The sequence below is a fragment of the Hemicordylus capensis genome, chromosome 4 (genome assembly GCF_027244095.1).
Source record: "Hemicordylus capensis ecotype Gifberg chromosome 4, rHemCap1.1.pri, whole genome shotgun sequence".
Classification (NCBI taxonomy): Eukaryota; Metazoa; Chordata; class Lepidosauria; order Squamata; family Cordylidae; genus Hemicordylus; species Hemicordylus capensis.
The window spans coordinates 51819476-51847165 of NC_069660.1; the positions used below are offsets into that span (position 1 = coordinate 51819476).

General features: G+C 42.9%; 2 protein-coding genes across 9 annotated transcripts in view; one reads left to right on the forward strand and one right to left on the reverse strand.

Moving 5' to 3' along the window:
• Positions 1 to 8583, forward strand: part of DRAM2 (DNA damage regulated autophagy modulator 2) — a 35147-nt gene extending 26564 nt beyond the window's left edge. For all 7 annotated transcript variants that reach the window (XM_053243378.1, XM_053243382.1, XM_053243380.1 and 4 more), the window contains 3 exons: positions 2392 to 2474; positions 7299 to 7391; positions 8063 to 8583. In XM_053243378.1, the coding sequence (XP_053099353.1) occupies positions 2392 to 2474; positions 7299 to 7391; positions 8063 to 8173 (287 nt within the window). In that variant the 3' untranslated portion in view covers positions 8174 to 8583. The remainder of the gene's footprint in view (positions 1 to 2391; positions 2475 to 7298; positions 7392 to 8062) is intronic.
• A 1005-nt stretch (positions 8584 to 9588) lies between these two features.
• Positions 9589 to 27451, reverse strand: LRIF1 (ligand dependent nuclear receptor interacting factor 1). 2 transcript variants are annotated; one of them, XM_053243363.1, is made up of 4 exons: positions 27273 to 27451; positions 20348 to 21839; positions 17103 to 17351; positions 9589 to 12445 (listed from the first exon to the last, which is right to left on the reverse strand). In XM_053243363.1, exons 1-4 carry the CDS (start codon positions 27344 to 27346, stop codon positions 11987 to 11989), a joined length of 2274 nt encoding a protein of 757 aa, XP_053099338.1. In that variant the 5' UTR covers positions 27347 to 27451; the 3' UTR covers positions 9589 to 11986. The 2 variants fall into 2 exon arrangements, with proteins under 2 accessions (XP_053099338.1, XP_053099339.1); XM_053243364.1 differs by having other exon boundaries at positions 20348 to 21831; positions 27273 to 27435.
• Positions 27452 to 27690: the final 239 nt, after the last annotated feature.

The window sequence follows — 27690 nt, forward strand, 5'->3', positions numbered from 1 at the left end:
GGAGCAGTGTTCACATTCAATATCTGCTCCGGCACCGTGGACGCCGACGGAGGAATGGCATACACCGCCTGGGCAGTTATGGGAGGCTCCGATGCCGAGACTTGCAAATGCCTCGACGCCGATATCGGCGTCGATGTCGATTCCAATGTCGACGCCTGTCCCAGACTGCCTTGGTCCAATCTCGATGTCGGCGCTGGTGTCGACGTCGAGACTAACGTCGATGTCGAAAGCCGGAACCATCCTGACCGTCGATACCGGAGGTGTCGACGTCGAGGCTGTAGGGGACTCAGCCGAGTCCACGTCGTAAATCTGTGCTGCCGTCGGTGAGGGAGTTCGATGTCGAGACTCCTCACGATGGCGACCTTCCCTCTCAGAAGCATGACGATCTCTATCCTTATGCTTCCGTTTTTTGGAAACCTCCTTTGGTTTCTTAAACAGAGTGTCAACAGTGGTTTTAGACTGCTTATCAGCAGACCCACTGGAACCCAATCCCGGGGAGCTTGACGCACCGCACTCCTTCGACATCGAAGCTCCCGATGTTGAACCGGAACTCATCGACGCCGACGGACGAGGAGTTGGCGGCCGAAGTGCCTCCTCGTATAACGCAGCTCGAAGCCTGAGAGCTCTATTTTGTCTAGTTTGTTTTGAAAACGAGCAGCATATCTTACATGCCGCCGTGTTATGATTCTCTCCTAAGCACATCAAACAGGCGTCGTGATAATCAGTCGAAGGCAACTTTGCTCGACACTTTTCACACCGTTTGAATGTCTTCTTAGCTTCCATTGTCCAAATGCCGTTCCGAGTCAAATTCAGTAAACAAACTTAGGAACAAACAAAGCAGAGTCCGTAATCAAGTCCGTTCGCCGTTCCGAGTCAAAACCGTCCTGTACAAACTTCGAAGTTAGAATCAGAGTCCCAAATCAAGTCCGTTGTTCGTTCTGAAGTCAAACCAATTAATCCGCTCAGTAGAGAATAGTCAAACAGTCCGAGTCAAAATTTTTGATAATAATTGAGGAGCAACAGCCAAGAGGTGTAAGCGCTTTGGCGGTCAAGAGAAAACTGAAGGAGAGGCGCCCCAACCGTCGATTCTAACGGAAGCTGCAAGGCACGTGCAGACGGGCGGGGCGCAAAGAGGAGCTAGCTAGTCAGCCCGGGAGGTCCCTGCGCAGGCGCAGAAACCCAGTTCTTATGGATACAATGGATCACAATCCAGATCCATGTATTTGAGGTGAAATGAAAGCTCTGGTCAAACACTTGCAAAGGCATCACTTCATGCTCCATTCATTGTGATAAGAATGTGTGAAAAAGCCCACATCATGGCAATACAAATTTAATGTGAATATGCCAAAGCATTTAGTACCATTTGCAGATAGATTCTAAGCATGTTTGCTCTGGAGCATTGATTTCAGTGAAGCTTATTCCTCAAAGTATGCACAGGGTTTCAGCCTTAGACAACCGAAGCAAAAAATGAACTCTGTTAAATATATAACTTGCCTGATATAAAACATCTCCAGATGGCTTGTATAAAGCTCAAAAAATGTACAGCAACCAACAATTAAATTTGCAAACATTATAAAGCAATGCACATAAAGAGGGAAAGCCTATAAATGCAAGGCAAAGGCAAAGCACTGAGTGAGCACTCAGGATTAAAAGTGCAACAATATAAATATAAATCAGCAATGTGATGGAAATGCAAAAAGGGAAAGGCATTTTGAGTTTCATTAATCTGTGAGCGGGATCCAGAGAGCCTCTTCTATGAATGTTAGCCACTTCTGCTCAGGCAAAATGGGCTCCCAGCAAGACGATCCCCTTGCTGCAGCCCCCTGCCCCACTTCCCCTGCTGTTTTGGAGAGTCCTCATGAGCAGCTTTGGGGGTAAGTGCAAAAGGACTTCACAGTGGGGAAGAAGTGAGAAGGCCCTGCAGTATGAACAGACCTCCCCTTGCACTTCTCTGACTTGAGGCCATTGTATGAAGGACACAAGAGGTAATAACTGTTCTGTTTGGCTAAGGTATTTGGTCTGTTGGTTGTCACATTTAAAAGATATGGTGTAGTGCTTAGAGTCTTGGACTAGGACCAAGGAGACCAGAGTTTGAACCCCCATACAGTCCTGAAACTCACTGGGTGACTCTAGGCCAGTCACTTAACTCTCAGCCTAACCTACCACACAACCTGATTGTGAGGATAAACATAGCCATGTACACTGCTCAGGGCTCCTTGACAAACTAGAGATGATTCGAAGATAAAGGTCTATGCCAGGAAAAATGACACCTGTTGAATTTCTGCCTGTCAGGCAGTCTACAAAGGCACAGAACTTCTGTCAAGAAAAGAATTACTGTAAAGTGATAATATTCCCCATGTGTGTGTCAGAACTTCCTTAACTTTAGAAAAGTGTTTATTTCTTCAGTCATTTTATACAGCGGCCTGTATGGAACAGGATTAGTACAGAAGCTGCATTGGAACCCTCAGACAAAAGTAAGTTTGAGTTGTTAAACATAAAGATAAATCAAGAAGAGGACATTTGTCCTCTGCTTTGTATGTAGGGGTGTGCACAAACTGTTCTAGCTTGAACTGGGTTCCTGGAGGGAGCACTTGGGTTGCGCCAGGGGTGCTTCGAGGAGCCGGTAAGAACTTTAATCTATTTTTTAAAGGTGCCCTCTTGCCCATTAGAAGACTTTTCAAGGATTTCCCCCACCCCTTTGCTTATAAACCTGATTCCACTTTACAAGCATAGCCCCTCGAACTGCCAAACCGGTTTGATCAAATGGATCGACTGAACCGATTCATGGGTCAGTGGTTCAATTTTAATTTGAAACAAACCGCAAAATTATGTTCGTGCTCACACCTACTTGTATGATATTTTCTGATCAACCTCTGCCCATTTACTTTGTTTGGGAAAGCAATAAAAAAAAAGAGGCTATGGCAGCAAGGAAATGGAGGAAAGCAAGGGATCAGCAATGGGGCTGAAACTCACAGTTGGTTTGATTATAGGGACCCCCAAAAGGTGCTAATTCTGTACAATACCCTTACACTTGCCAATCTGCTAGCCTCTCTGAATTGATTTTTCTTTTGATAAAGTGATACATTTACAAAATCTAAACCTGTGGCCGACAGTTGGGGAATTCCTTGCACTGTTCTTGAGTACTGTGTCCCATTTCCTACCATCCCCTTTCCAGCTCCCAGCTCAGTCTAGCAAAATGTGAACTTGGTCAGTGTCTTTACTGCTTTTAAAAAGGGCCTCTGTATGTAGTTCTCCCCACAAAAACTCTTTCTTTCAGTAGAGCTAACTGATCATTGTGAGCATGCTGGGTTGTACCTCTGGCTAGCAATGGCTAAAAAGCGGGGTCATAGGCAAATCAAAGTTAATCTATATGTCATTCTGTAAGCCATCCTCAATCCACTATTCATAGATTATCTCTTCATGCTATGAAAAGTGTGTCCATATCTAAAACCGGAAGGTGATAAATAACAGCAAAGTCACCTAGTGCTATTCGGAACTCATGACGCTGCCTTTTGTTGAGTTTGGCCATTGATCCAGTTTAGCTCACTATTATCTGCACTGACCGGCAGCAGACCTCCTGGGGTCTTCCCCATCCCTGTCTAGCTGGGACTGCTTGCCTGTAGGGATGTGCAGACCGGTTCGAATCTGAACCAGGGTGGTTCAGAGGTTCGAATTCGAACCGAACCAGCCATCAGGTTCGGGCTGCAGGTTCGAATTCAAACCAAACCGGTGGTGGTCCGTTCGGACACCCAAAAATTGGTAGGATTGTAGCTGGCACCCAGGGGTACCTGTCACCCAAACCCCAAAGCAATCGGACACTCGTACGATTCTTTATGAATTTTTGAAAATTATTTTTATTTTTTCCTCATAGGATATAATGGGACTCGAACCAGGCCATTATTCCTTATTGTGGAGCACCCATGGGTGCCAACAACCATGCAAACCCTGAAGCAATCAGACGCCCCTATGATTTTTTACGAATATTTGAAATATTTTTAATCATTTTTCTCCTAGAGTATAATGGGACCCGAACCAGTCCATATCCCCTATTGTGGAGCACCTAGGGGCACAAAAGCGGGGTGGATGGTAGACAGACAGGGGTGCCTACCACCCAAAAAATCCCAAGGCAATTGGATACTCCTCTGATTATTGGTGAATTGTTAAAGTATTTTTGAATTCCTCATAGAGAATAATTAGGATTGCAGCAAACGTATAGCTTCACTTCGGGGGGAAAGGGGTGTCATAGAGTGGAATGTGGTGGGTGGTAGTTCCTATGGTGGGCAAGGAAGCTATCAGAATTATTTGAAAGGGATTGGGCAAAGGGATGATTTTTAAGTGATTTTTGAAGTTTACGCCTCTTTAAGGTTTTTCTCCATAAAGAAGCATGGAGGTGTCAGCAAATGTATAGCTTCACGTCGGGGGCAAAGGGGTGGCCTAGAGAAGTGTGGGGTTGGTGGTAGTGCCAGGTAGGGGCAGGGAAGCTACCTGAATTTTTTCAAAGGATTTGGGCAGAGGGCTGATTTTTGGTGAATTGTTGAAGTTTACGCATCTTTAAGGTTTTTCCTCATAAAGTATATGGAGCTTTCAGCAGCCCCATAAGTGCACTTGGGGTGTGCTGGGGTGGCCCAGAGCAAGTGGTGGTGTAGTGCACATAGGGTGCCAACCACCCCCATGGGTTTCTAACCCATGGGGTACAGAGTTCTGTTGTTTCTGAAGTATTGAGTGTGGATTCTATGATAGCAAATGAGATTTTCAATGAGACACCATGAATCCACTCTAATATGCTCTAATATCTAATATATAAAAATCAGCCCTCTGCCCAAATCCTTTGAAAAAATTCAGGTAGCTTCCTTGCCCCTACCTGGCACTACCACCAACCCCACACTGCTCTAGGCCACCCCTTTGCCCCCGATGTGAAGCTATACATTTGCTGACACCTCCATGCTTCTTTATGGAGAAAAACCTTAAAGACGCGTAAACTTCAAAAATCACTTAAAAATCATCCCTTTGCCCAATTCCTTTCAAATAATTCTGATAGCTTCCTTGCCGAACCTAGGAACTACCACCCACCACATTCCACTCTACAACACCCCTTTCCCCCCGAAGTGAAGCTATACATTTGCTGCAATCCTAATTATTCTCTATGAGGAATTCAAAAATACTTTAACAATTCACCAATAATCAGAGGAGTGTCCAATTGCCTTGGGATTTTTTGGGTGGTAGGCACCCCTGTCTGTCTACCACCCACCCCGCTTTTGTGCCCCTAGGTGCTCCACAATAGGGGATATGGACTGGTTCGGGTCCCATTATACTCTAGGAGAAAAATGATTAAAAATATTTCAAATATTCATAAAATATCATAGGGGTGTCTGATTGCTTCAGGGTTTGCATGGTTGTTGGCACCCATGGGTGCTCCACAATAAGGAATAATGGCCTGGTTCGAGTCCCATTATATCCTATGAGGAAAAAATAAAAATAATTTTCAAAAATTCATAAAAAATTGTACGAGTGTCCGATTGCTTTGGGGTTTGGGTGACAGGTACCCCTGGGTGCCAGCTACCATCCTACAAATTTTTGGGTGTCCGAACCAGTTCAAATCTGAACCGAACCAGGGGGTGGTTCAAACAAAAACAAAACCGAACCACCCCCTCCTGGTTCGGACCCGGTTCGAATCCGAACCGAACCAGGCGAACTGGTTTTGTGCACATCCCTACTTGCCTGCAAAACATGTGTTCTCTCTCTTAGCTCCTGGCCTTCAGGAACATCTCCTCTTTCTGAAGTAGGTGACCAGCTTAAATCCTGTGTGGAGCCTGTTTTAGGTTGAGCAATCAGAGATGAGAAAAGACTAGCATGTCACACGGTCAGAACTACTGGTTAGTGGCCATGATGCTCTATAGATGCAGATCAGGGCTTTTCTATGGCAGAAGCTTTCTGTGTTTTGCATTGGTAATTGTAGTGACAACTACAGGAATGGGGTCATAGCTTGATGGTAGAGCATGTGCTTTACATGTGGCAAGTCCCAGGTTCAGTCCCTAGTAGGGAAAGATTCCTGCTTGAGACCCAGAAGGGCAGCTGCCAATCAATGTAGACAATTCTGAGTAGATCAACTAATGGTCTGACTCGATATAAGACAGCTTTCTATATTTCTAACCAATTCAGTTTTAACACTAGTCATGCTAATTAGGATTACTATGACCCTTATAGCCAATTGCCTCCAGCTAGTTTTACCAAACTACTGAGTCTTCTATTTGAAACGAAGGGTTTTCAGCAAAAACTTCACAGTATGAAGAAATATTTCAGAATGTAACAATCATAATTAGCTGTAAACTAAAGTTTTAGGAGTAAGAAATGGGAAGGAAACAAAACTGTTAGCTCATTCTTCAGTGCTGATTCACAGATTGTTTCCCTTAATCAGAGGCGCTCTTACCCCTGGACTTCGAGGCTAAAGTCCAGGGCCTCTACATCCCCTGGGCAGTGTCCCCTGTAAGAGGGAATCCCAAATGTTAACTACAGCTCCCAGAATCCCTAGCTGCAGTGGGCTTTGGCTGAGGATGCTGGAGGTTGTAGTCAATAACATCTGGGATTTTCTGTTAGAGGGAACACTGCCCCCGGGGCCTCCAAAATCCTGTCCTAGGTGGTGTGGTTTGTGCCCTCAAGAACCTACATCTTTAAAAATGCTTAACTTGCAGGGGGGCGGGGGGCTCTAAAGGCCTCCAACATTACCTAGCTGCACCTCTGCCATTAATAAAACTTGTTCTGAGATATAGAAATTACAATAGTTCCGCTGCATTCTCACGATGAGAACAATCACAATTAGAGTTGACCAAAATAAGTGAGCCCTGCATGTTCCTGTGGAGCATGTTGTGAAAACCTGGAATTTCTAGACAATCCTGGTTAAATTGCTGCAATTAACAACAAATATTTATATACTGCTCTTCAACAGAAGTTCCCAAAGTGGTTTGCAGAGAGAAATATAAATTAACTGGGATAGATAAGCAGGATCAGATATTGGTTATCTATCTCAGTTAAATGCTGGTTAATTGGAGCAATTTAACTGGGATTGCCTGGAAATTCTGGTTTATCTCATAAAGCACTCCACGGGAGCACACAGAACTCTCCAATCGCAGTGAACATGTTAACCACTATTGTTCTCGGCATGAGAATGTGGACTTCCTATACTTTTTGTGTGTGTAGTAAAGGGATATTCCCTGATAAGGCTGTCAATTGAATAAATTTTGTTTTGAAGAACATTTTCAGCATTGAAAAAGACTCTCATTATAAATCTTTGTCTTCTACAGGGTTACACTGCTCACATAATAAGCACAATATCTGAGTGGTCTCTGGCTTTTTCATTCCTCACTTTTTTCCTTACTTATATCCGTGACTTTCAGGTAAGCCAGTGCTTCCTTGCTGAGCCAGATACTTTTGTACTAGGAAGCCAGCTTGAATCTAGGGATGGGGGGGCAGTCAGTTCCCATCTCCAGTAATGCAACAGCAAGGGCTACCTTAGATTCTGAATGTGTTGCGAATCTTGACCACCCCATGGCTTTTGATCTGTACACTTCTCTGGTATCCATAAAGGTAAAGTGTGCTGTCAAGTCTATTTTGACTCCTGGCGTCCACAGAGCCCTTTGGTTTTCTTTTGAGAACCTAATACAATATTGCAGTGTCTTCCTTATGAGCTAATAAAAACCACAGAGCAGCACACAATCTTTACTGAGTCTCCAAGACCTATGACTTTACTAAAGGGGGATAATTTAAAATATACTGTTCATTGTCCACCACCTTTTTCCGATTAGAAAATCTGTAGTGCTTTGCCACCTCTGTATCTAACCATTTCAGTAAAATTCTTCTGGTTAATCTGTAGGAACAAAAAAAGAGCCAGTCAGCACCTATAAAGGGCAAATCCCTGGATTGTCCTGCCCCCTCCCCAAATGAAGTGTGGTCTAGTGTGAGTTTGCTTGTGCAGAACAGTCTGATGTGGTTCTCTGTGGAAAGAGAACCAGGAGAACTGACTGAGCTTTGACAAACCTCTTCCTTTCCTTGGTTTTTAATATGGCAGAAAATCTCTTTGCGTACAGAAGCACTTTTGGATGGACACCATCTTTATTATACACACCAGCAATTTTTAGCAGATGAACAAAGAATTCCAGTCATCTCAAGAAATATCTGAGAAGAAAATAAGCCAAGAGCACACATCTCCACTTCTGATAACTTAGGGATTTTTTTTACATCTGTCTTAACACACAAGAGTTATGCAGCTACAAAGTCCCAAACAGTAGATGCCTACAGGTCCTGTTGACATCAAGCAGATCTACAAGCCTATATTAAAAAACAAAATGTTTGGGGCCTTCCATTTAAGCTGTAAAAAATTGTTATGTATTTTATGAGCCAATTCATATATAAATGAAGGAATATAATTGAAATGTTTCTGATGTGAAAAGAGCTTTTGATTTTGAGCTTTTTGATTTTTTTTTTCAGAGAGCAATGCAATTCTCAATATGAAGTAAAGTGTCACTAGCAGCCTGTAACACTTTATTTTACAAACTTTTATAGTCCAGATAATAAATTTATATCACATTTTGACTGAGGTCCTCGGCTCTGTATACATAAGGAAAGATTTTAATGATCAATTTCTTTCATCTAACTTCTGGCTCTGTATTAATGGAATAAAAAAAATTGCTTTTTAATCTTGATAAATTTTCAAGGAATTATTGGCTGGGATCTAAGAGCTATGCATCTAGTTCCATGTGCTCAAATTAGCTTTAGGCTTACGTTGATCAAAACGCACCTCATGAGCTACTTAGAAATGAGGGGACTTTCAAAAGCAGTTTGTGATATGGCATGGGGGTAGGCTGTTAAGTGAAAGCAGCAGAAATTCCACTCTTTGGATCCCATTGTCTGTCAACCTGTTCAACACATTGGCCCAGTTCAGGTGATCCAGCAAACCATGGCATTATGAACAAGGCAGGAGTGACATGTTCCCTCTATCCCTTGCACATCTGGCTGAATAGAAATCTTCCTGGTTTGTTAAACTTACATGATGGCTGAATCAGGAAACTGGTTCAAGTACTCATTACAAACCAGAATACTCAAATAGCTTGATATTCTAGCATGTAGGGAGCATTTAAGCCACAGTTTCCCAATGCAGGTATCACAGGAAACTGGTTTCATTCCAGGAAAACTTCCATGGGGCATGGCATGCAACAGTAAAGGTGAGAAGGGAATGTGAGGGATCAACACTCCTTTCTTGTGCATTCACATTCCCCAAAATCCATGCTTTGTTCATCTACTTGGCAATCTAATTTCTAATGGCATCTACTACTTGCTTGTCCCTTTGATTTAAAGAATCCCATAGCTCTCAACACATCAGAAGTCAGCATCCTTGCAGAAAAATGTTAAATTCTGCAATAGAGAGGCTTGCTGGTTGAAACTGTCATGCTGCTTTCTTGCAGTCTCTATCACTGGACCTAGCATTTGTAAGACTTCAAGCAAATCCACTAACTTTGTTTAAATATGGGCTGCTAAATAGAGAGCCTCGTTCTATATAAACTTGACTGGTCACTAACAGCAACAACAAAACCATAGCAAGATTGTACATTTTTATTACAAAGCAGTCTGGATACAAATGCAAGAAAAGCAAGATTTTCAATACTGTCACCAGATAGTTATAGATAATGTTGTGCAACACTGCCCCCAGCCTACCCACTCAGTATGTTTGGGGGTGCAGGTGCTTTGATTACTACTAATAAATGCCATCAAAGGGCATCCCTCTTTGAAGTGTCCTTTAAGAGCAGCAAAAAAATAGGGCTTCCATTTCATCTTACAAAATGCAAAATCAAATGTAATGAGTCTCACTCATTACTTTTTGTTATATTAGGTTTCTGGAGTGACATTAACCCTGAGCTTCAACTGAAGTTTTCTCACATTCAGCACATTAACAGGTTCTCGCTCCAGTGCTACTAGCTGCTGATAAACTCTTCATTTATAGGCCTTCTTTAAGAGTAAATGGATTCACTCTTCCCTCAAATTTACCATCTTGTCCTTTCTGTAACAAATCTTTTTGCTACCTTATACCACGCAGCCATTTCCGCACAATACTGACAATTCTTTTTTCTTGCACTTCTCCCTCAACTCTGTGTTTGTAGACTGAGAAGTGTTATTCAGCCTCTTTACACAGCAGAAGAAAAACCTGGAATAAGCATGTTCCAGATTTTATACTGGACACTAGTCCCAATCAATTTAATTTTGGAGATGCTTCCATATCCCACACAAGAATTCTATTAGCATAAACTGTATCAACCAAGGCAGGAAAGAATTAGGAACTGTTTTCCATGGATAGTTCAACAATTATGGTACTGCCAGTATGACTGGATCTCACACAGAGTGGCTCCACAACTAAAGGAGAAAATATAAAAAGGTTCTGTTTTGCAAGATATCCTACAAAATAATGCAGTTTGTTGCTGTGGGCTTACACACTTGCTGTCCCACTCTGTTCCCTTTTCATGTGTGTGAGGAGGAAGGTGAGGGAAAGCTTTTGCTTTCTGTTTCAAGTAACCTGTTCCACATTCTATACAAACTCAAAACTGAGTTTTGTTTTGTCTAACTACAGTTTTCAAGTAAACCACAGTTTAGAGTTAGTTTAGAGTTAGTATGATATTCTGAACTGTGATTGACTTCAGACTGAAAGGAAAAGCTTTCCCTTTCCTCCTTTCATGCCCAAAAGGTGCAGGGGGTGTATGGGCCTGTGGCATTCCCAGACTCATTCTTGCTGTTACGTCTGAAGCAGACCACTATCTTAATTTAAAAGAACTGGAAGAGTACATCAGATTAGGAACTGCATGTATATTCTGTGCAATATTGTGGTTATTTTTGTTGTAAAAAAATTTCAGAAACACTGTCAAAAACATTGTGGCAGAAGTTTACAATCTATCTGTGAACTAGTTTTCATTCACAAATATATTCCAGCGTGATAATATACCAAGCTAGAACCAGAGACATACACTAAAGTAATCCGTTTTATGGGAATGAGACATGAAGAATTCCTAGTTGTATATATTCATTAGAGAAAACAGAAATACACCTGATACTTTAAAAAAGAGCTGAGGAGTAAAACTGATCCAAGAAAATAGTAATAAAAACATTTGGGTTGTGTATAAATTTATATTTAGCCTAAAAATCACATTATGCAACCAAAATGAAATTACTATAAATCTATTCTTTAGAAAACAAAAGTTAAACATTTACAAAATTTGACATTTTAAAACAGTACTGTACTAATTATACAGCAAGTTTGAAGAAATACAGTAATAAACTTTATCACTGACAGAAATGCTACACTTTTGCTCCATTTTCATTCCTTTCTTGAAATAGAATTAGTCTATTCAAATAATAGTTAAAATACCAACCAGGTAAATATTTCTAGATGAAATGTATGCTAGTAAATTTGTTTCAATATCAAGCAAGTTGTACTTACAGTTTAAAAAAATCTTATTTTCATTTTGTTATAAGAGCCTGGCTTTGAGACCAGCAAGAATATAATTGTATTCATTATAAAAATGAGAGAACATACAGAACAAAATAGTATTGGCATCCAAACCTTTGGCAGAACAGTACATTAGAAGTGCCTTCCATTAGCAGAAAGACATCTGCATTCACACAAGGGGTCCTCCTGCAAGCATAAGGGATCTTACATCAGTGCAATTCTCAAGCAGAAGGAGCTTCTGATAATGGAGCACCACTCCACCAAAGCTTTGGATGCTACCTAGAATTTTCTGCACATTATACATTTCTACTAAGATCTGACCTAGACTGACACATTCTACAGCACTGGGATTCATATATTTATATTTGCACTCATTAACGGCACAAACATCAAAAAATTAAGAGTATTTTCCTTCACTTTAAACATAACAGGTAACCTTTTTAGTAAGGTCACTGAAGTGAACAGCCTGGAGTAGAATCTTGGGTTGGATAAGGATTAGGTTTATGAAGTCTGCTGCTTTTTTTTACGAATCTCTTCTACTACTGCATTCTGTTCACTCAGCAGAAGTTTAAGCCTTGTTATTTTTTCGTCTCTTATTATTTCATCCAAGTCTGGAGGGCTGAATGGAAAAAAATCTTCTTTGAAAGACCCTTCACTAAGGGAGGTCTCATTTTTGCAACAGTGTGGAACAGGATTCAGTGGGTTGTCCTCTTCATTGGGAATTGGGTCAGAATCCTCCAACTGAGAAAACTGCACAGAGCTTGTAGGATTTTCTTGCTGTGATTCAACTTGTCTGCAAGGGCTACCTGGGTTATCCATTACAGGATAAGAGTCAATACATTCCAAGCTCGAGTCCTGCAGAGAACTGACTCCTGTTTTCCTCCTCTTTGTGCTTTCAGGTACCAGTGGCCTTTCTGCCTTCTTCTTTAGGTTCAGTTCTTCTTCCTGTTGCCCAGTTATCTGTGTCAAGAGGGGGGGGGGACACCATTAGATAGTTATGTATTATAGGTGCATGATAAATTTATCCCAAGAACTTTACAAGCTGTTGAGTGCCATTACTTAAAAACACAAGTGATGGGGAAATTATTTTACACTGAGAATTTTAACTACTCTAATTTCCCCAGTTGTCATCAGGATTCTTGGCTTGAAATCATATAGACCTCTGCAATCATATATGGGATAAGTGTGGGCTGGAATTTTTTTTTAATGTATTTGTATAGCATTAAGAAATATGCCCTATGGACACATGTTCTTATGAAGCAATACCGTTTAGAAATGTTCTTACTTCCAACTTCTATTGAGCATCCACCCATTTCTGTCTTTTTAATCCACACATGGTAAGTCAAAAATACTCTCAGAATTAACAGGACCATAAATAATGGCCGACATACCATTCAAGTGTACATCAGCCCAGTAATGCTGCCTGCATGCAAGCTCAGCAATCGATGTTACACAAGTCCATTATTTATTTATTTGACATATTTATATCCTGCCCAAACTTGCATCTCTGGATGGCTCAGAATAAGACACAAATTACAACAAAGTAAAAAGGCTAAAACTACAATGATTTGTTATTTATTTTATTTATTGCATTTTATACCGCCCCTCCCAATTTGGCCCAGGGCAGTTTACAAACAAAACATAAACAGTCAAAATCAGTCAACAACAAAAACAAAAATCCTAAAATACCATAAAACAATCAGTTAAAAAACAATTAAAAAACCCTAAAAAAACCCCAGTACATTAAGAACCCCTTACAACAATGTAAAAATCTTGGAAGGCCAGACCAAACAGATAAGTCTTAAGTGCTCTCCTAAAGGTCAACAAAGAGTTCAAATTACAGATTTCTGCAGGGAGCGCATTCCGCAGCCCAGGAGTGGCTACAAAGAAGGCCCACCTCTGAGTCACCACCAGACGTACCGGTGGTAACTGGAGACGGACTTCCTCAGATGAACTTAAAGTGCAGTGGGGATCATGCAGAAGGCGGCGTTCTCTGAGATAACCTGGAACTAAGCCGTTTAGGGCTTTAAAGGTAATAACCAGGACTTTGTATTTTGCCCGGAAACATATTGGCAGCCAGTATAACTGTTTCAAAACAGGCATAATATGGTCTCTCTGAGTTGCCCCGGAGACCAGCCTGGCTGCTACATTTTGAACTAACTGAAGTTTCTGAACTACATACAAAGGAAGCCCCATTTAGAGCGCATTGCCTCATTGTCAAGCCTGGAGGTTACCAGCTGGTGCACCACTGTTTTGAGGTCGTCCTCTTCAAGGAATGGATGCAGCTGTTGAATCAGCCGAAGCTGAGAGAAAGCACTCCTGGCCATGGCCTCCACCCGAGATACCAGGGGGAATGTTACCCCATCCAGCACACGGAGATCTAACTCATCCCTCAGATTCTGAGCCCCTACAATGAGCACCTCCGTCTTGAATTCAGCTTCAATTTGTTATCCAGCCCATTACTGCCTGTAGGCAGACGTTTAGGGAATGAACAGCATTTCCTGATGAAGCGGATGAAAGAGAGAAGTAGATTTGGGTGTAATCAGCATACTGATAACACCCAGCACCAAAACTCCTGATGACCTCACCCAGCGGTTTCATGTAGATATTAAAAAGCATTAGTGACAGAATGGAGCCCTGGGGGGCTCCATATAACAGCTCCCGTTTTGAGGAGCAACTATCACCAAGCTCCACCATCTGGAATCTACCCGAGAGATAGGAGCAGAACCACTGCAAAGCAGTGCCTCCTATCCCCAAATCCCCCAGCCGACCCAGAAGGATACCATGGTCAATGGTATTGAATGCCGCGGAGAGATCTAAGAGAATCAACCGAGTCACACTCCATCTGTCGATCCCCCAGTAAAGGTCATCCATCCGGCCGACCAAGGCTGTCTCAACCCCATAGCCCGTTCTAAAGCCAGTTTTAAATGGGTCTAGATAATCAGTTTTCTCCCAAACAGCCTGGAGCTGGTCAGCCACCACCCTCTCAATCACCTTGCCCAACCAAGGGAGATTGGAGATCGTCCTATAACTATCCATCGCTGAGGGATCCAAGGAAGGCTTCTTAAGAAGAGGTCTAACTATTGCCTCCATCAAACATGGAGGCACCCTACCCTCCCTCAGCAATGAATTTATGATATTAACTAGGCCCCCTCCAACAATCTCCCTGCTAGATCGAAGCAGCCAAGCTGGGCAAGGGTCCAGAGAACAAGTGGTAGGTTGCACCACCCCAAGCAGCTTGTTCACATCCTCAGGAGTCACAGATTGAAACTGATCCAACCTAACACTGCAAGAGGGATCGCTGGACACCTCCTTCATAGAGCTTGCAGAAATAGTGGAGTACAAGTCGGCCTGAATACAGGAGATTTTGCTGCAAAGAACCCACCAAAAGCGTCACAGTAGAGCGCCTCCAGGTACTGATTTAAAGTAGAAGGAGCAGAAATCATACTCCTCATAACCCGGGTTAGCTCTGCCAGACATGAACCTATGGAGGCAATGTGTGCTGTCCAAAATCCCATTTTTGCTAGACACACCACCACCGCATAAGCCTTCAAAATAGGTCCTATGCTGCATCCTGTCAGATCTGAATAGAGTTCTCCTCCACTTGCGTTCCAGTCGCCTACCCAGCTGCTTCAGCCCTCGCAACTCCTCAGTATACCAGGGGGCCATTTTTGAAGCAGGTCTGGAAGGGCGCTTAGGAGCAGTCGTGTCTACTGCTCAGGTGAGTTCCTTATTCCAGGTTCCCACCAGGGCATTGACAGAATCACTGGCCACACCAACTTCAAAACCCTCTAAGGCCTTTTGGAAATCTACTGGATCCAGCAGCCCTTTTGGGCGGAGCATCCTAACAGGTCCATCACCCTTGAAGGGGTGGATTGTGGCCGTGATACCAACCTTAACCAGGTAGTGGTCGGTCCATGACAATAGGGAAACCACCGGATCCCCCACCCACGGAACACCCCCTTGATCCGAACAGAAGACCAAATTGAGTGTGTGGCCGGCAACGTGAGTTGGTTCAGAAAATAATTGGGATAGGCCCATAGTTGTCTTGGCTGCTATGAACTCCTGAGACGCGCCAGACAAGCCAGCCCCAAAGTGGATATTGAAGTCCCCCAGCACCAAGAGCCTGGGAGACTCCAACACCAATTCCGCAACCAGCTCCTTCAGCTCAGTTAGGGAGTCAGTTGGGCAGCAGGGTGAACAGTACACCAACAGAATCCCCAATCTATCCCTAGTTCCCAGCCTCAAAAATACACACTCAATATAAGTCAACTGTCTCACAGGGGCCCTGGTAAGGGAGATGATATTCTTGTGGACCACAGCCACTCCACCCCCTAGCCCACTTCCCCTAACTTGCTCCACAACAGAATAACCTGGAGGGAGAAACTGAGCCCACACTGGACCACTCATCTCACCCAACCAGGTCTCAGTGATACATGAGGTCAGCTCCCTCATCTATGATCAAATCATGGACAATTTCGATTTTATTCTGAACTGACCTAGCATTACAAAGGACCAAGGCCAGGCTCTGTGGGTAGTTAGTGTTGCTCTCCAAGGCCTGAGAGTTGACAGAGCAGTTGGCAGTGGAAATAGTTACTAAATTACTAAATTCCCTTCCCCTGTAACGGCCAGCTGCTCTGCCAGCGCTGATTCTTCTATTCCCCACCACTCCAGCAATAGCAGTCCCAGGGCTGCTGGACGCACACACACACACACCCCACACCATCCCACTCAGGAGAGCCCAAACACATCTCATCAAATAGGCCTGGCACAACTCAGGACGATAAAAACAGCCCTCTAACCCAAACCTCCACCCACGATACAGTCTACCCACAGTCCTACAGTCCGGCCTGCTTTGGCAGCTGCCATCGGCCACGCCACCGGCCATGCCTTCAGTGATTTATAGGTAGGGAGTGCATCCCAGAGACTGGGCAGCAATGGAGAAGGCGCTGTCCCTGAGCAGTCACCAGATGAGCCGGTGGCAACTGCACAGAAACCTCCCCTGATGAACTCAATGGGCAGTGAGGATCATAGGTTCATTTATTTCCAATGGGCTTACTCTTATATAACATTATTCGTGCAATTTGTCCATTTGTGCAACTTGCATGCATGCAGTATTAAAGTGCAGATGTACCCTTGTGCAGTATGTCAGCTAGTATCTCCAATGCTATTCTGAAGAAGTCAAAATGTCCTTAAGGCATCTGAAGTTTTCTACTCCAACACCCTGCTTTGTTGCCCCTTCTTCCTCTTTGTACTTCTTTTCCTCACTTCCATCTATTCTTCTTTCAAGTTTCTATTTCTTAATCCACTGCTTGCTCTCTCCTTGCTCTCTCACCTTTGATTACCTCCTCCATCCAGTTTCCTAGTTCTCAGCCTTACTACTGACCCACAGCTTCTACTACACCTAGGATCTGTGTCAGAGTTTTCTAGGCCAACTGTTCTGGTCTGTTTACTCAGCAGTCAGAATCCCCACAAACATTTCAAGACATCACAATAGCACAGCCAATCATCCCCAGAGACATTACCTACTGTGTATTGCAATATAGAATGAATGCTAATAGACTGAATTCAAATAATAATATAGCATATGTATGATATATGAAAGCAGTCCAATTACCTTTTCCTCTTCTTCAGGATTTGGTTTTATAGGTGTTGGCAGCAATTTGCAAGTGTCACTTATTTGTACATTGCTGGAACACTCAGTTGCTTCTGATGTTGTAGGAGAAACTGATGGAGGAATTTTCCTCAGGTATACTCTCTCCTCTTTAGAGAGACCAAATTTCTTTCTCAGTTCAAGATATTTTTTTCTTTGTTGCTCTTTCCTATGTGTGATAAGACTAGCCAGTCCCAAGTTCATCTTCACAATCTAAAATAGTAAAACAGTCAATATATATAAGCCATGATACCACATTAGGACATGGTGGTATAAATACTGGTTTAGTTTCACAGAATGTGTAAGACTAACATCTTAATAAGTCACCAGGTCCTCTCTCCCTCCCTGGAAGCAGAACCAAATGTTCTCAGAAACTAGTTTCAGAATAAGTATATATTGCTTCAAAACAAGCAAGTCAGTTTACAGTAAAACAGAGGAGTTTGTTACTTCCATTTTAACTTGCAATATTTTAAAGGGGAATTAAATCATCTCTACATACAGAATGCTAGTTAATGCCAATCGGATTATTTTAGAATTTTTATCAGTTACTCCATGTTGGTGAAAGAGATTGTCTTTTGTTTAAATGCTCAGTTCGTGCCTCTTTGCTCTTGGATGTTAGGATAGTGCAGTACTATGGAAAGAATTTGGATCTACTGTGAGACCTGCATGGTCACTGTATGATAAACTACATGCTACACAGCCAATTCTGTGTAAACCCCAATGGCCTCTTCTCTCTCTTGCAGAGCAAGTTGGGAGAAGGCTCTTTTCATCATGGGGGTGGGGGGAAGGTGCTTAGCTATTCTTCTGCCAGTCATTCCCCGCTAAACTTCCTCTGCAGTTGCTTTTACACCCACAGAGGTAAGCACAAATCCAGAAGCAAGCGCAAATCCAGAATACTAGCATGGGAAAGCAGATTTGGAGCAAAAAGCAACTGGCAGGGGAATCTCTCTCAATGCAAGTCACCATTTCCAAATACACTTTGCAAAGGAGAAGGGGCCATCATCTGAGTGTGATGCATGAATGGTGACTGCCTGAGACACTGCATAAACATGGACTATACCCCACCCCTAGACATTAGGCTAGCCAAACAAGCAAGTAGAACATGTAAGAGGATGAGGCAGGTGAAGAGGAAAACCTTGGTTTTTTAACCAGGGTTTTATAGGAGTGTTGTTTTTGTTGCTGCTGTTCTGTATTATGGTCCCATTGTGTATGCTTTTTAAACTTTTAATTAATTTGTATTTTTATATTCCAATTTAATATTTTTGTTTAACTGTTTTATAGTTTTATATCATTTTAAATGTTTTCTAAACCATCTTGATATTGTTTTAATGAAAGGCAGTATAAAAATCTAACAAATAAATAAATACCCAAGTCCCATTGGCCTAAGAGATTACTTATGTGCTTCAGAAAGATTTCCCCTTACCCAAGACTTTGGCCTGGGAGAGAAGAGAAAGCTGATAGTGGTTTCAAACTGCAGCTCCTAGAGCCCAATTTGTTAGCCCAAGATCTCAGCAGACTAAAGGAAGCGCAAGCCAGTAAGACATGCCTTGTTCAGGGTCCAGTGCAGAATGCAGATATGTAAAACAAAGTATAGTGTACTCTACTTGTATCAGACTTGAAGATTGCATCTTGCAGTGACAAGCATCATGCAAATAGCTATAAATCACTTCCAAACAAGGAAGCCCCGATACACTGGGTGAGTTCACACAACTGCCTGCAAGTAGTTACAAAGTAGGTATGAGAGAAAGCAGAGGTTGCAGGGAGCACGGGCACCCGTTGAGCATGATGTTTCAACCTGTCCAAGTCTGTTGCCTGATCTCAGTTACTCACTTCCACCAACTCTGTCAAGCTGACTTCAAATCCTGGTTATAGAAGTCAGCTTGAAGTCGGTAAATTCTAAGGCAGAAGTGGGTAACCACTGGAGTTAGGAAGGTTCAGATGTCACACCTGATATGAACCAACCCAGAGGGTCTCCTCTCCCTCACTGAGGATAGCAATGTGCTACAAATGATGTAGGAAAGGGGTGTTAGTAAAATATTTGATGGGCCAGTAATTTTTGTGGACTTATTTGCAAGCCTGACTTATACTATGCTTTCTAATCTGCTATTTATAGAATAAGCATTGTTTGTTCTAAGGACAAATGCTCCTCCAAGAAAAGGAATGGGGCCGTAGCACAGTGGCAGAGCATCTGCTTTGCATGCAAAGGGTCCCAAATTCAATCTCAGGACTCTCCAGGTAGGACTGGGAAGGATTTGTGCCTAAAACCCTGAAGAGCTACTGTCAGTAGGAGTCCGAGCTAGATGCACCCATGCAAAGAAAGTCACTCAATTCCTTCGCGTGAATACACACAACTTTAAATAACCAGAGAGGTCAGCAAAAGTGCTGAACAAATTCTGTATTTCAAACACACTGAATTTAGCCACAAAGACCAGAAATCCTTCAGTATTTCTATGGTTCTGCACCGGCCAAGAACAGTAACAATAGTTTATGATGTGGCTGCCATCCGATGAAGACTATCTCCCACTATAAATAGAACCCTCATTCTGAACTTACTTGGGCTCCAATAGACATAATGCTGACGGCATAATGTGGCTTAAGGAAAATACAAAGGAAAGCTAGCTAATACCTATACATTTGCTTTAACCTCCTTCGGTGGGACTACAATAGTAGGGGAAACAATTCTTCACATGTCCACTTGTGAACCCTGCCAGGACTTTGACCCTGAGTCCAAATATCACAGCTGTTTGGCTTTTATGTATGGCTATCCCCAGCTGCTTAGTAGCTTGCAAGGCAGCTCTGTTAGATACAGAGACACCGAACAGACACTGCAACAAAGAATTTGCTTTACTGTCAAGAAAGGCATGCAGGATCCTGCTGCTGGGGGAAACAAGATGACGGAATGGAAACATTAGCTTTCTATTCATATTAGAAATTGGCAGAAAGAATAATTTCAGAGGGAGATTTTGTTTTTGGTTTTTTTTAGAAGTTGACAAACTGGGAAAAGCAAGCAATTAAACCAGTTCACAGGTTTCTTTTTGAACTCTCACCTGCTCTGCCAATGGTCTAGTAAGATCTTTTGGGGGCATTACAAAACCACTAATTATCTGGGTTCCTATTTTTTAAAGTGTACTTATTGACAGAATACTGACTTAGGATACTTGAAGCTTCAAACCAAAGATACATTTGTACAATTTGTTCTAGTGAGTTACCTTTTGCTCTTCTTCTCTGAAAACACTATGTGTTGCCGATGGCTCTAAAACAGCAGAAGCTGCTTTAAGAGCAAGAATTTTATCTAGGATATTATGGTTTGCATCTCTCTTCATAACTGTTTTTTGATCAATACTCATTCTAACTGGAATGGGTTCCGAGGTGGATATTGCCTCATGTTGACTGGTGCTACTTATTTGCAGATTTGCATGTGGATATTTTTTATTCCATGCAGACTGAAGGTGAGGCCTCGTATTATCACATGGCTTTGGAACCTTTGCATTATATTCAATCCCTTTGTTTTTTGACAGCACTAGATTGACAACTTGATTGGTTATTGTACTATCGGCTACTGAGCTAATTAATTGTGGTGTGCGTTTTCCAAAATGTGCTTGAGGACTGGAAGATGTGTCTTCTTGTGCTGACACAAGGCTAGGCTCTTTTTTAGTCAGCAGATAGACCTTCCCATTGTACATAACCAAAGCATTGTCTTTAATAGATGTTATTTTTGCTTGGCTTCCACTCAAGTTACTGAAACTCGCAGGCAGAACATTGACAGGGTTGCTTTGTACACTTTTCATATCAACCAAAGTTTTAAAGATCTTTGATGCCATGTTATTTGACGACTTTACTGGAACAAGGCAAGGTGCTGATGACTGTGGGTTTTCCTGGACAACCCACTTCATAGGAGCTGCCTGAGTTTTTTGGCTATCAGATTTTACCATCATATCTGGGGCAGAATTATTGACTGCTGTTTGTGCCATTGTCAGTGGTAATGATTTTGAAACTTCTGCAACAGGCTTTGGACATATATTTTGTAAGGGTTTTGAGGCTGCTGTTTTCACTGTATTTACTGGTGAAACATAAATAAAAGTCGGTGGTCTTGCAGCTTCAGATGCCCCAGAGGCATTTGAGGTGGTTGCTGCCGCCAATATCTTCTGTTGAATTGCTGGAGGCAGAGAAGAAGCTGGAAGAGATTTCACTTCTGCATGAGCTGGTATTTGGAGATGATGTCCAGATGGAAATACTGGAGACTTTACAGTCACTGGAAGATTATTTGTTTTTACTAATACGTATGCTGCATTGCTCTTGTCCGATGAAACTAAGGCAGTATCCTTTTGCAAAGATGATCTATCAGCTGGAAGAGAGTTATTCTGAGTACTAGAAATGGTTGGTATAGTTGGGTTCTCTTTTATAGCAGGAGATGCTTTCACATTTTCCACTTGAACCAATGGCTTTGGTAGAATTAGTTTTCCAGGATTAGCCATCTTAAGTTCAGGGTTTAAAAATGAAGATGTAGTCGTGTCTGCAAACAGGTCATTCAGAGAAACACGACCAGAAACTGAGGTATTCCCTTTAAGTTTATCGGATATAACTGGAGACTGAGCCAAGGATACAACATTTCCTGAAGGTTTAGAAACTGGAAGCAATTTCAGAAGATTTTTCCCATCCAGTCCAGTCGTTTGAACTATTCGATATATGCGGCCTGAAATACTTAAAAGGGAAACATATCACATAGATATCTATCGCACATAAACTGCTTTGACATTTCATCAAAAGAGAAGCAGGGTAGAAATAATAATAAATATTGGGTTATTTCCTAAGGAAGTTAGAATAAGGAGAGCCAGCGTGGTATAGTGGTTAGAGTGCTGGACTAGGACCGGGGAGACCCGAGTTCAAATCCCCATTCAGTCATGAAACTAGCTGGGTGACTCTGGGCCAGTCACTTCTCTCTCAGCCTAACCTACTTCACAGGGTTGTTGTGAAAGAGAAACTCAAGTATGTAGTACACTGCTCTGGGCTCCTTGGAGGAAGAGCGGGATATAAATATAATAATAATAATTCCCAAGACCCACTAAAATTAATGGGACTTAATTTAGTCATAACTAACTAGTCTCACTGATGTCAATGTTACTTAGTCATGGCTAACTCTCTTCAGATGCAACTCATTTTGATTATTTTGCATTAAAAGCGGTATACTGTGAATATTTCAGAAATACTGAACTTATCAAACTCTTATCCTAGTCTAATGATTAAAAACTATCTTAGTTCATTTGGAAGGCTAGATCAGTGCTAGCCTGGTTCATTTTGTATGCTAACAGCTCAAGCACTGTAGAACAGCTTAAACTCTGTTATTGTATTTCAACCAAGACAAAAAATGTTCTCTGGATACTTCGGGCAATTTTACCCATACCAGCAAACCCCCTCTTTCTCAAGCAATTCTGGTGATGCAGATAAAATTGCATAGACCACATGAGAAACCAGTTTAGCCAACCAGCTCCCCAAGTGCTAAGAAGCCTGTGTGGACTGGGGTTTTCAGTGGCAGCCATATCAACATAACAGACTGTAAGAATTGCTCCTAAGTATGTAAAACACCACATAGGAACAGCCCTGCTGGATCAAGTCCAAGGCCTACCTAGTCCAGCATCCTGTTTCACACAGTGGTCCACCAGATGCCTCCGAGAAGCCCCACAGGCAAGAGGTGAGGGCATACCCTCTCTCTTGCTGTTGCTCCCCTGCAACTGGTGTTTGGAGGCTGGAAGTGACCTATAACCACCAAACTAGTAGCCAGTGATAGACCCGCCCTCCATGAATTTGCCTAAACCCCTTTTAAAGCCATCCAAGCTGGTGCCCATCAACACATCCCATGGTGGAGAATTCCACAGATTGATTATGCGCTGTGTGAAAAAGTACTTCCTTTTGTTGGCCCTAAATTCCCTGGCCTTCAGTTTCACGGGATGGCCCCTGGTTCTAGAGTTGTGAGAGAGGGAGAAAAATTTCTCTCTGTCTACTACTTCTACTCCATGCATAATTTTATACTCCTCTTTCATGTCTCCCCGTAGTTGCCTCTTTTCCAACCTAAGAAGCCCCAGATGCTGTAAGGAAGGTGCTCCAGGCCCCTGATCATCTTTGCTGCCCTCTTCTGCACCTTTTCCAGCTGTACTGTGTCCTCAAAATATGGTGACCAGAACTGTACGCAAAAATCCCACATAACATCTGTGTTCAACTGAAATGTTGAACATTCATTTACTTCTAAACTGAGGTAAAATACATGACAACAGTGTGAAATTGGTAACCTAAAGACAGGAATTATAAACTAAAGATATTAAGAATAAAAGCTATCCTAAGTAGATTAGCAAAAGGGACAACTGCCCAGAGAAAAACCTTCCCCAAAGAGGTATGTATGGCACACATTTTTATTAAATTGTAGGCACCAGATTGAAGCGATCTAATGGTGCAGTGGGGAAATAACTTGCTTAGAGAGCAAGAGGTTGCTGGTTTGAATCTCCGCTGGTGTGTATATCGGGCAGCAGCGATATAGGAAGATGCTGAAAGGCATCATCTCATACTGCGCAGGAGAAGGCGCAATATGGTAAACCCCTCCTGCATTCTATGGTAAACCCCTCCTGCATTCTACCAAATAAAACCACATGACTTGTGGTCACCAGAAGTTGACACCGACTCAATGGCACAACTTTACTTACCAGATTGAAACAGTTATTCAACCAAGGGTTTACTACTACCTACAAGGTTTATATACAGTTTTTCAAGTTTCCAAAATAGTTTACCTAGAAAAAGAAACAAATAAAATTGTTCCTTGTCCCTTAAGGACAAAAGATTGTCCCCTCACAATCTAAAAGGAAACACAACGTAGACACCAACAACAGCCACTGGAGGGATGCTGTGCTGGGGCCAGTTGCTCTTCCCCCCGATAAATATAAGAGAATCACCATTCTAAAAAGGTGCCTCTTTGCTCAGTTAGCAAGAGTTTAATGAACAATGATGCTGGAATTTTTTGTATTGCTGATTTATCTACGGATATCTTTTTCGTTGTTGTTGCAACAAAATTACATCAAACTGTCTTGAAAATATTTCAGAAATGAAAAGCGGGATATAAATGCTCAAAATAAAATAATCGAACTCCTTAATGGCTGTCTTGCTTTACGGAACTGAAGCTAGGGACACTTAAACAGAATATGAACAAACTAGAATCTTTCGAGTTCTGGATATATGGACGTTAACCCATGATATTAAGAATATCATGGGTAGATAGAATTACCAAGGAGGAAGTTTTGAGAAGAATGGCAAAAGAAAAAGAGTTAATTAACATAATTAAGAGAAGAAAATTTGAATATCTTGGCCATGTTATTAGAGGACAGTACTTCTTACTGCAGTTAATCATGCAGGGAAAGATTAAAGGAAGAAGAAAAGTTGGAAGACAAAGAACATCCTGGCTGGAAAATTTGTGGGAATGGTCTGATGCACATCCTTACAACCTTTTAGAGCAATGGCATCCAAAGTCAGAATAGCCTTAATGAAGGCTATTAAGGCTATAACCTTAATGATAGCTAACTTCAGGTAGGAGATAGCACCTGAAGAAGAATGGCTGTTTGTAAGATTCTAAGTGTATTCAAATGAGCAGCCTAACCCAAACTAGGCAGCCCATTCCCGGTGCTGCCCTCCCACCCAACCGACTTTTTGATCCAGTCTTTAGCCATGGTTAAGGGTGCAAGTATGCCCTTAACCCCAGTACTGAGGTCATGTGTGTGTGCTAGTTTGAATTTGAACAGAACTCAAACCAAACTGTCGATCTGTGAACCCGGTTTGAGGGGCTATGCTTGTAAAGAGGGATCTGGTAAGGATTCCCCTTTATAAGCAAAGGGGAATCCTGCCTTTAAAAGGCCAGGGAGCGGCAAGAGGGAACCTTACCAATTCCATGGCAGCGGCTCCTCTAAACCGCACCTGCCACCGTCCAGCCACCCTTAGAACCCTTTTAAAGGCAGACTCACTGGATTCTCCTTTACAAGCATAGCCACTTGGACCAGGTTGACCTGGTTTGACCAAGTGTTTGTGGACTGGAGATTTGGTTTGAGTTCTGTTCAGATTCAAACCCAGCCGCCAAAACCAGTTCTGTGCATACCCCTACACTTCACAGCAGCTTCTCTTGTTTCACTTCCCTCCCAGGGCTGTCAGCTGTTTTCTATCCTCCTTAGCCTCCCTGTCCACTCTCTCAAATAATTGCTGGCAGTGCTGCCACACATGCACTTGTGCAAGTGAAGCACTATCTTCCAGGTCAAGTACTTTGGTTACCTGCACTCCTCCCAGGTATGCTGCCATGGTAGCAATACTTACTTGGTTACACAGGTGGCAATCTCAACTTGACTGGCTCCATCTCCCGGTATCAGCCCCTGCTGCTCTCCTTCTGAGTACCCAGCTATGATTGCAGTGTTGGGTAAGGAGGAAACACCCACACACTCCACAACTTCTGACTGCATGAAAATTTCTAGAGTTATTGTCTAAAAGCACTTCTGCCAGTTGTGCTACTAATGGACTCAGGTGTTTTTTTTTAAATTGTTTTTCTAATTGTCAGAAAAAGGGGAAGTTTCAAGATGATGTGTGGGAAACAATGCCCAACTATATCTAGTCAGCCAGAGACTGCAACAATTCTGAAATTATTCATAAAGCAACATAGGATTTATCAAGTGTTCCCCACCTTGCCAAACACAATAAATGAGAGAACATTGAACAATCAAACCATATCAATAAAATCATTCCAACGTGGCATCCTACTATTCTGATAGTGCAACTCATCAGAATTGTTTTCTTCCATTGACAGAGTTGAAAGTTGTCACTTTTTTCCTGATAGACCTTTAATAGCTACATGACAGGAAGAAATTCAAAAAGTGCTGCTTTTCCTTCCATAGAGATGGAATTGAGAGAAGTCGCAGATAAGGAATGCCTGCCTTAAATGCAGTTGTTACAGGGATAGGAATGGGAAAAAACCACCAACCCTAGCTGAACCATTGATAGTTAATTATAGCACTAAAGCAGGGGGAAAGCAGCTGCCTTTATTCACATTAATGTAGTTCAGACCTATGTCTGTTTCTTGTGTAGGAAGGAAACCTCTGAATTTCTGTTCCCCAAAGAAGAATGTCCCTCTATCTATTTCTTCAAAGTATCAAGACAACGACCCATCCGAGTGGAACTGGATAGATGCAGCCTGCCTCAGACACAATAACACAATGAAAGGCCAGCAAATGGTCCTTTTAAAAAATTATGATTATTAATTTTACCATTAGGAGACGTGTGGAGGGCAGGGAAGTGGAGGGAGACGAGTGCCATTGGACTGCCTAACTCAGCCACCAAAATGTCTTGGTTTATCTCTGAAACTACACATGCTTTACTTCTAGGGTTGCCTAAACTCCAGGACTGAATTGGAGTCTTCCGGGAATCTGCATCAATCTTTAGGTGACTATTAAGAGCAGCCCTGCATATTTCAATGGTTTGTTAACACTGAAAAATACTGAAAAGAATACTGGGAGGCCGGTGTGTGTGTGTGTGTGTGTGTGTGTGTGTGTGTGTGTGTGTGTGATCGTGTGTGTGATCTCTAGCAACAGCTTCAGCCAAAGCCGCCAACCTTACAAGTGTCAGAGCTGGCTCTTCCATCCCACCCTTTGTCTCTGTCTATGCAGCCCCAGACAAGAGCCTGCCTCCTACGCTACTCCCTCCCAGAAAAGGATACTCTGTTACCGACACGAGCCAGGCTTGCAGCAAGGACACAGGAGCGCACAAAAGCGGCGCGGCCCTTCTCAGGCCGCTAGAGGGCCTGCGAGGGAGCATCTGGCGCCGCCGAGGCAGGCGAGAGCGGCCAACACTAAGCGGCGCTGTGGCAGCCGAGCCTCTCAGAGCAGCAGGCCGGGGAAACAAAAGGCTGCGCTCCGTCCGCAGATAACTAGGGACACCGTCACACGCGCGCACACCCGCCTGAGCTTCGCAGCACCCCCTCCTCACCGCCGACCGCGAACCCGACACTTTCAAGCCCCCCCAGCCCAGCCCAACCCAGCCCTTCGACTCCACAGCCCACTATCGCTCCCTCACCGGAACGAACCAGCGAGCTCTGTAAGGTAAAAGAGTCTCGCTACTCACCAGCCTGAGGCAGTTCCAGACCCCTGTCCCCTTTCGCCCTCCCCGCCCACATTCAGAGCTGCCCTTTCCGACATGGCAGTTCCGGGAGTCGGGGCCAAGCCCCAGGTGCCTCGAGGGAGGGGTCCGGGATTCCGGTCGCTATTCCCCCCTCCTAGTGGTAGATTCAGCCCGAGCTTTTTACGTACTTCCGGCCCCGCAAGTTTTCTTCTGTTGCGTTTATCCATGGACGCCAATAAGAAGCACCCTCCTGACTTTCCACTTCTGACGAGTGGCCTATCAGCGACTTCCTTTTTCTCCCTTTCAAAGGAAGGGCGATATTTTGCTGCCTTCCTGGACAGGAGCGTCGGTTTTAACTTCCGGGGTCCCCTAAGAAGGACTTCCGGGTTATCGCTAGCTCTTCCTGTTTGGAGAAAAGTTA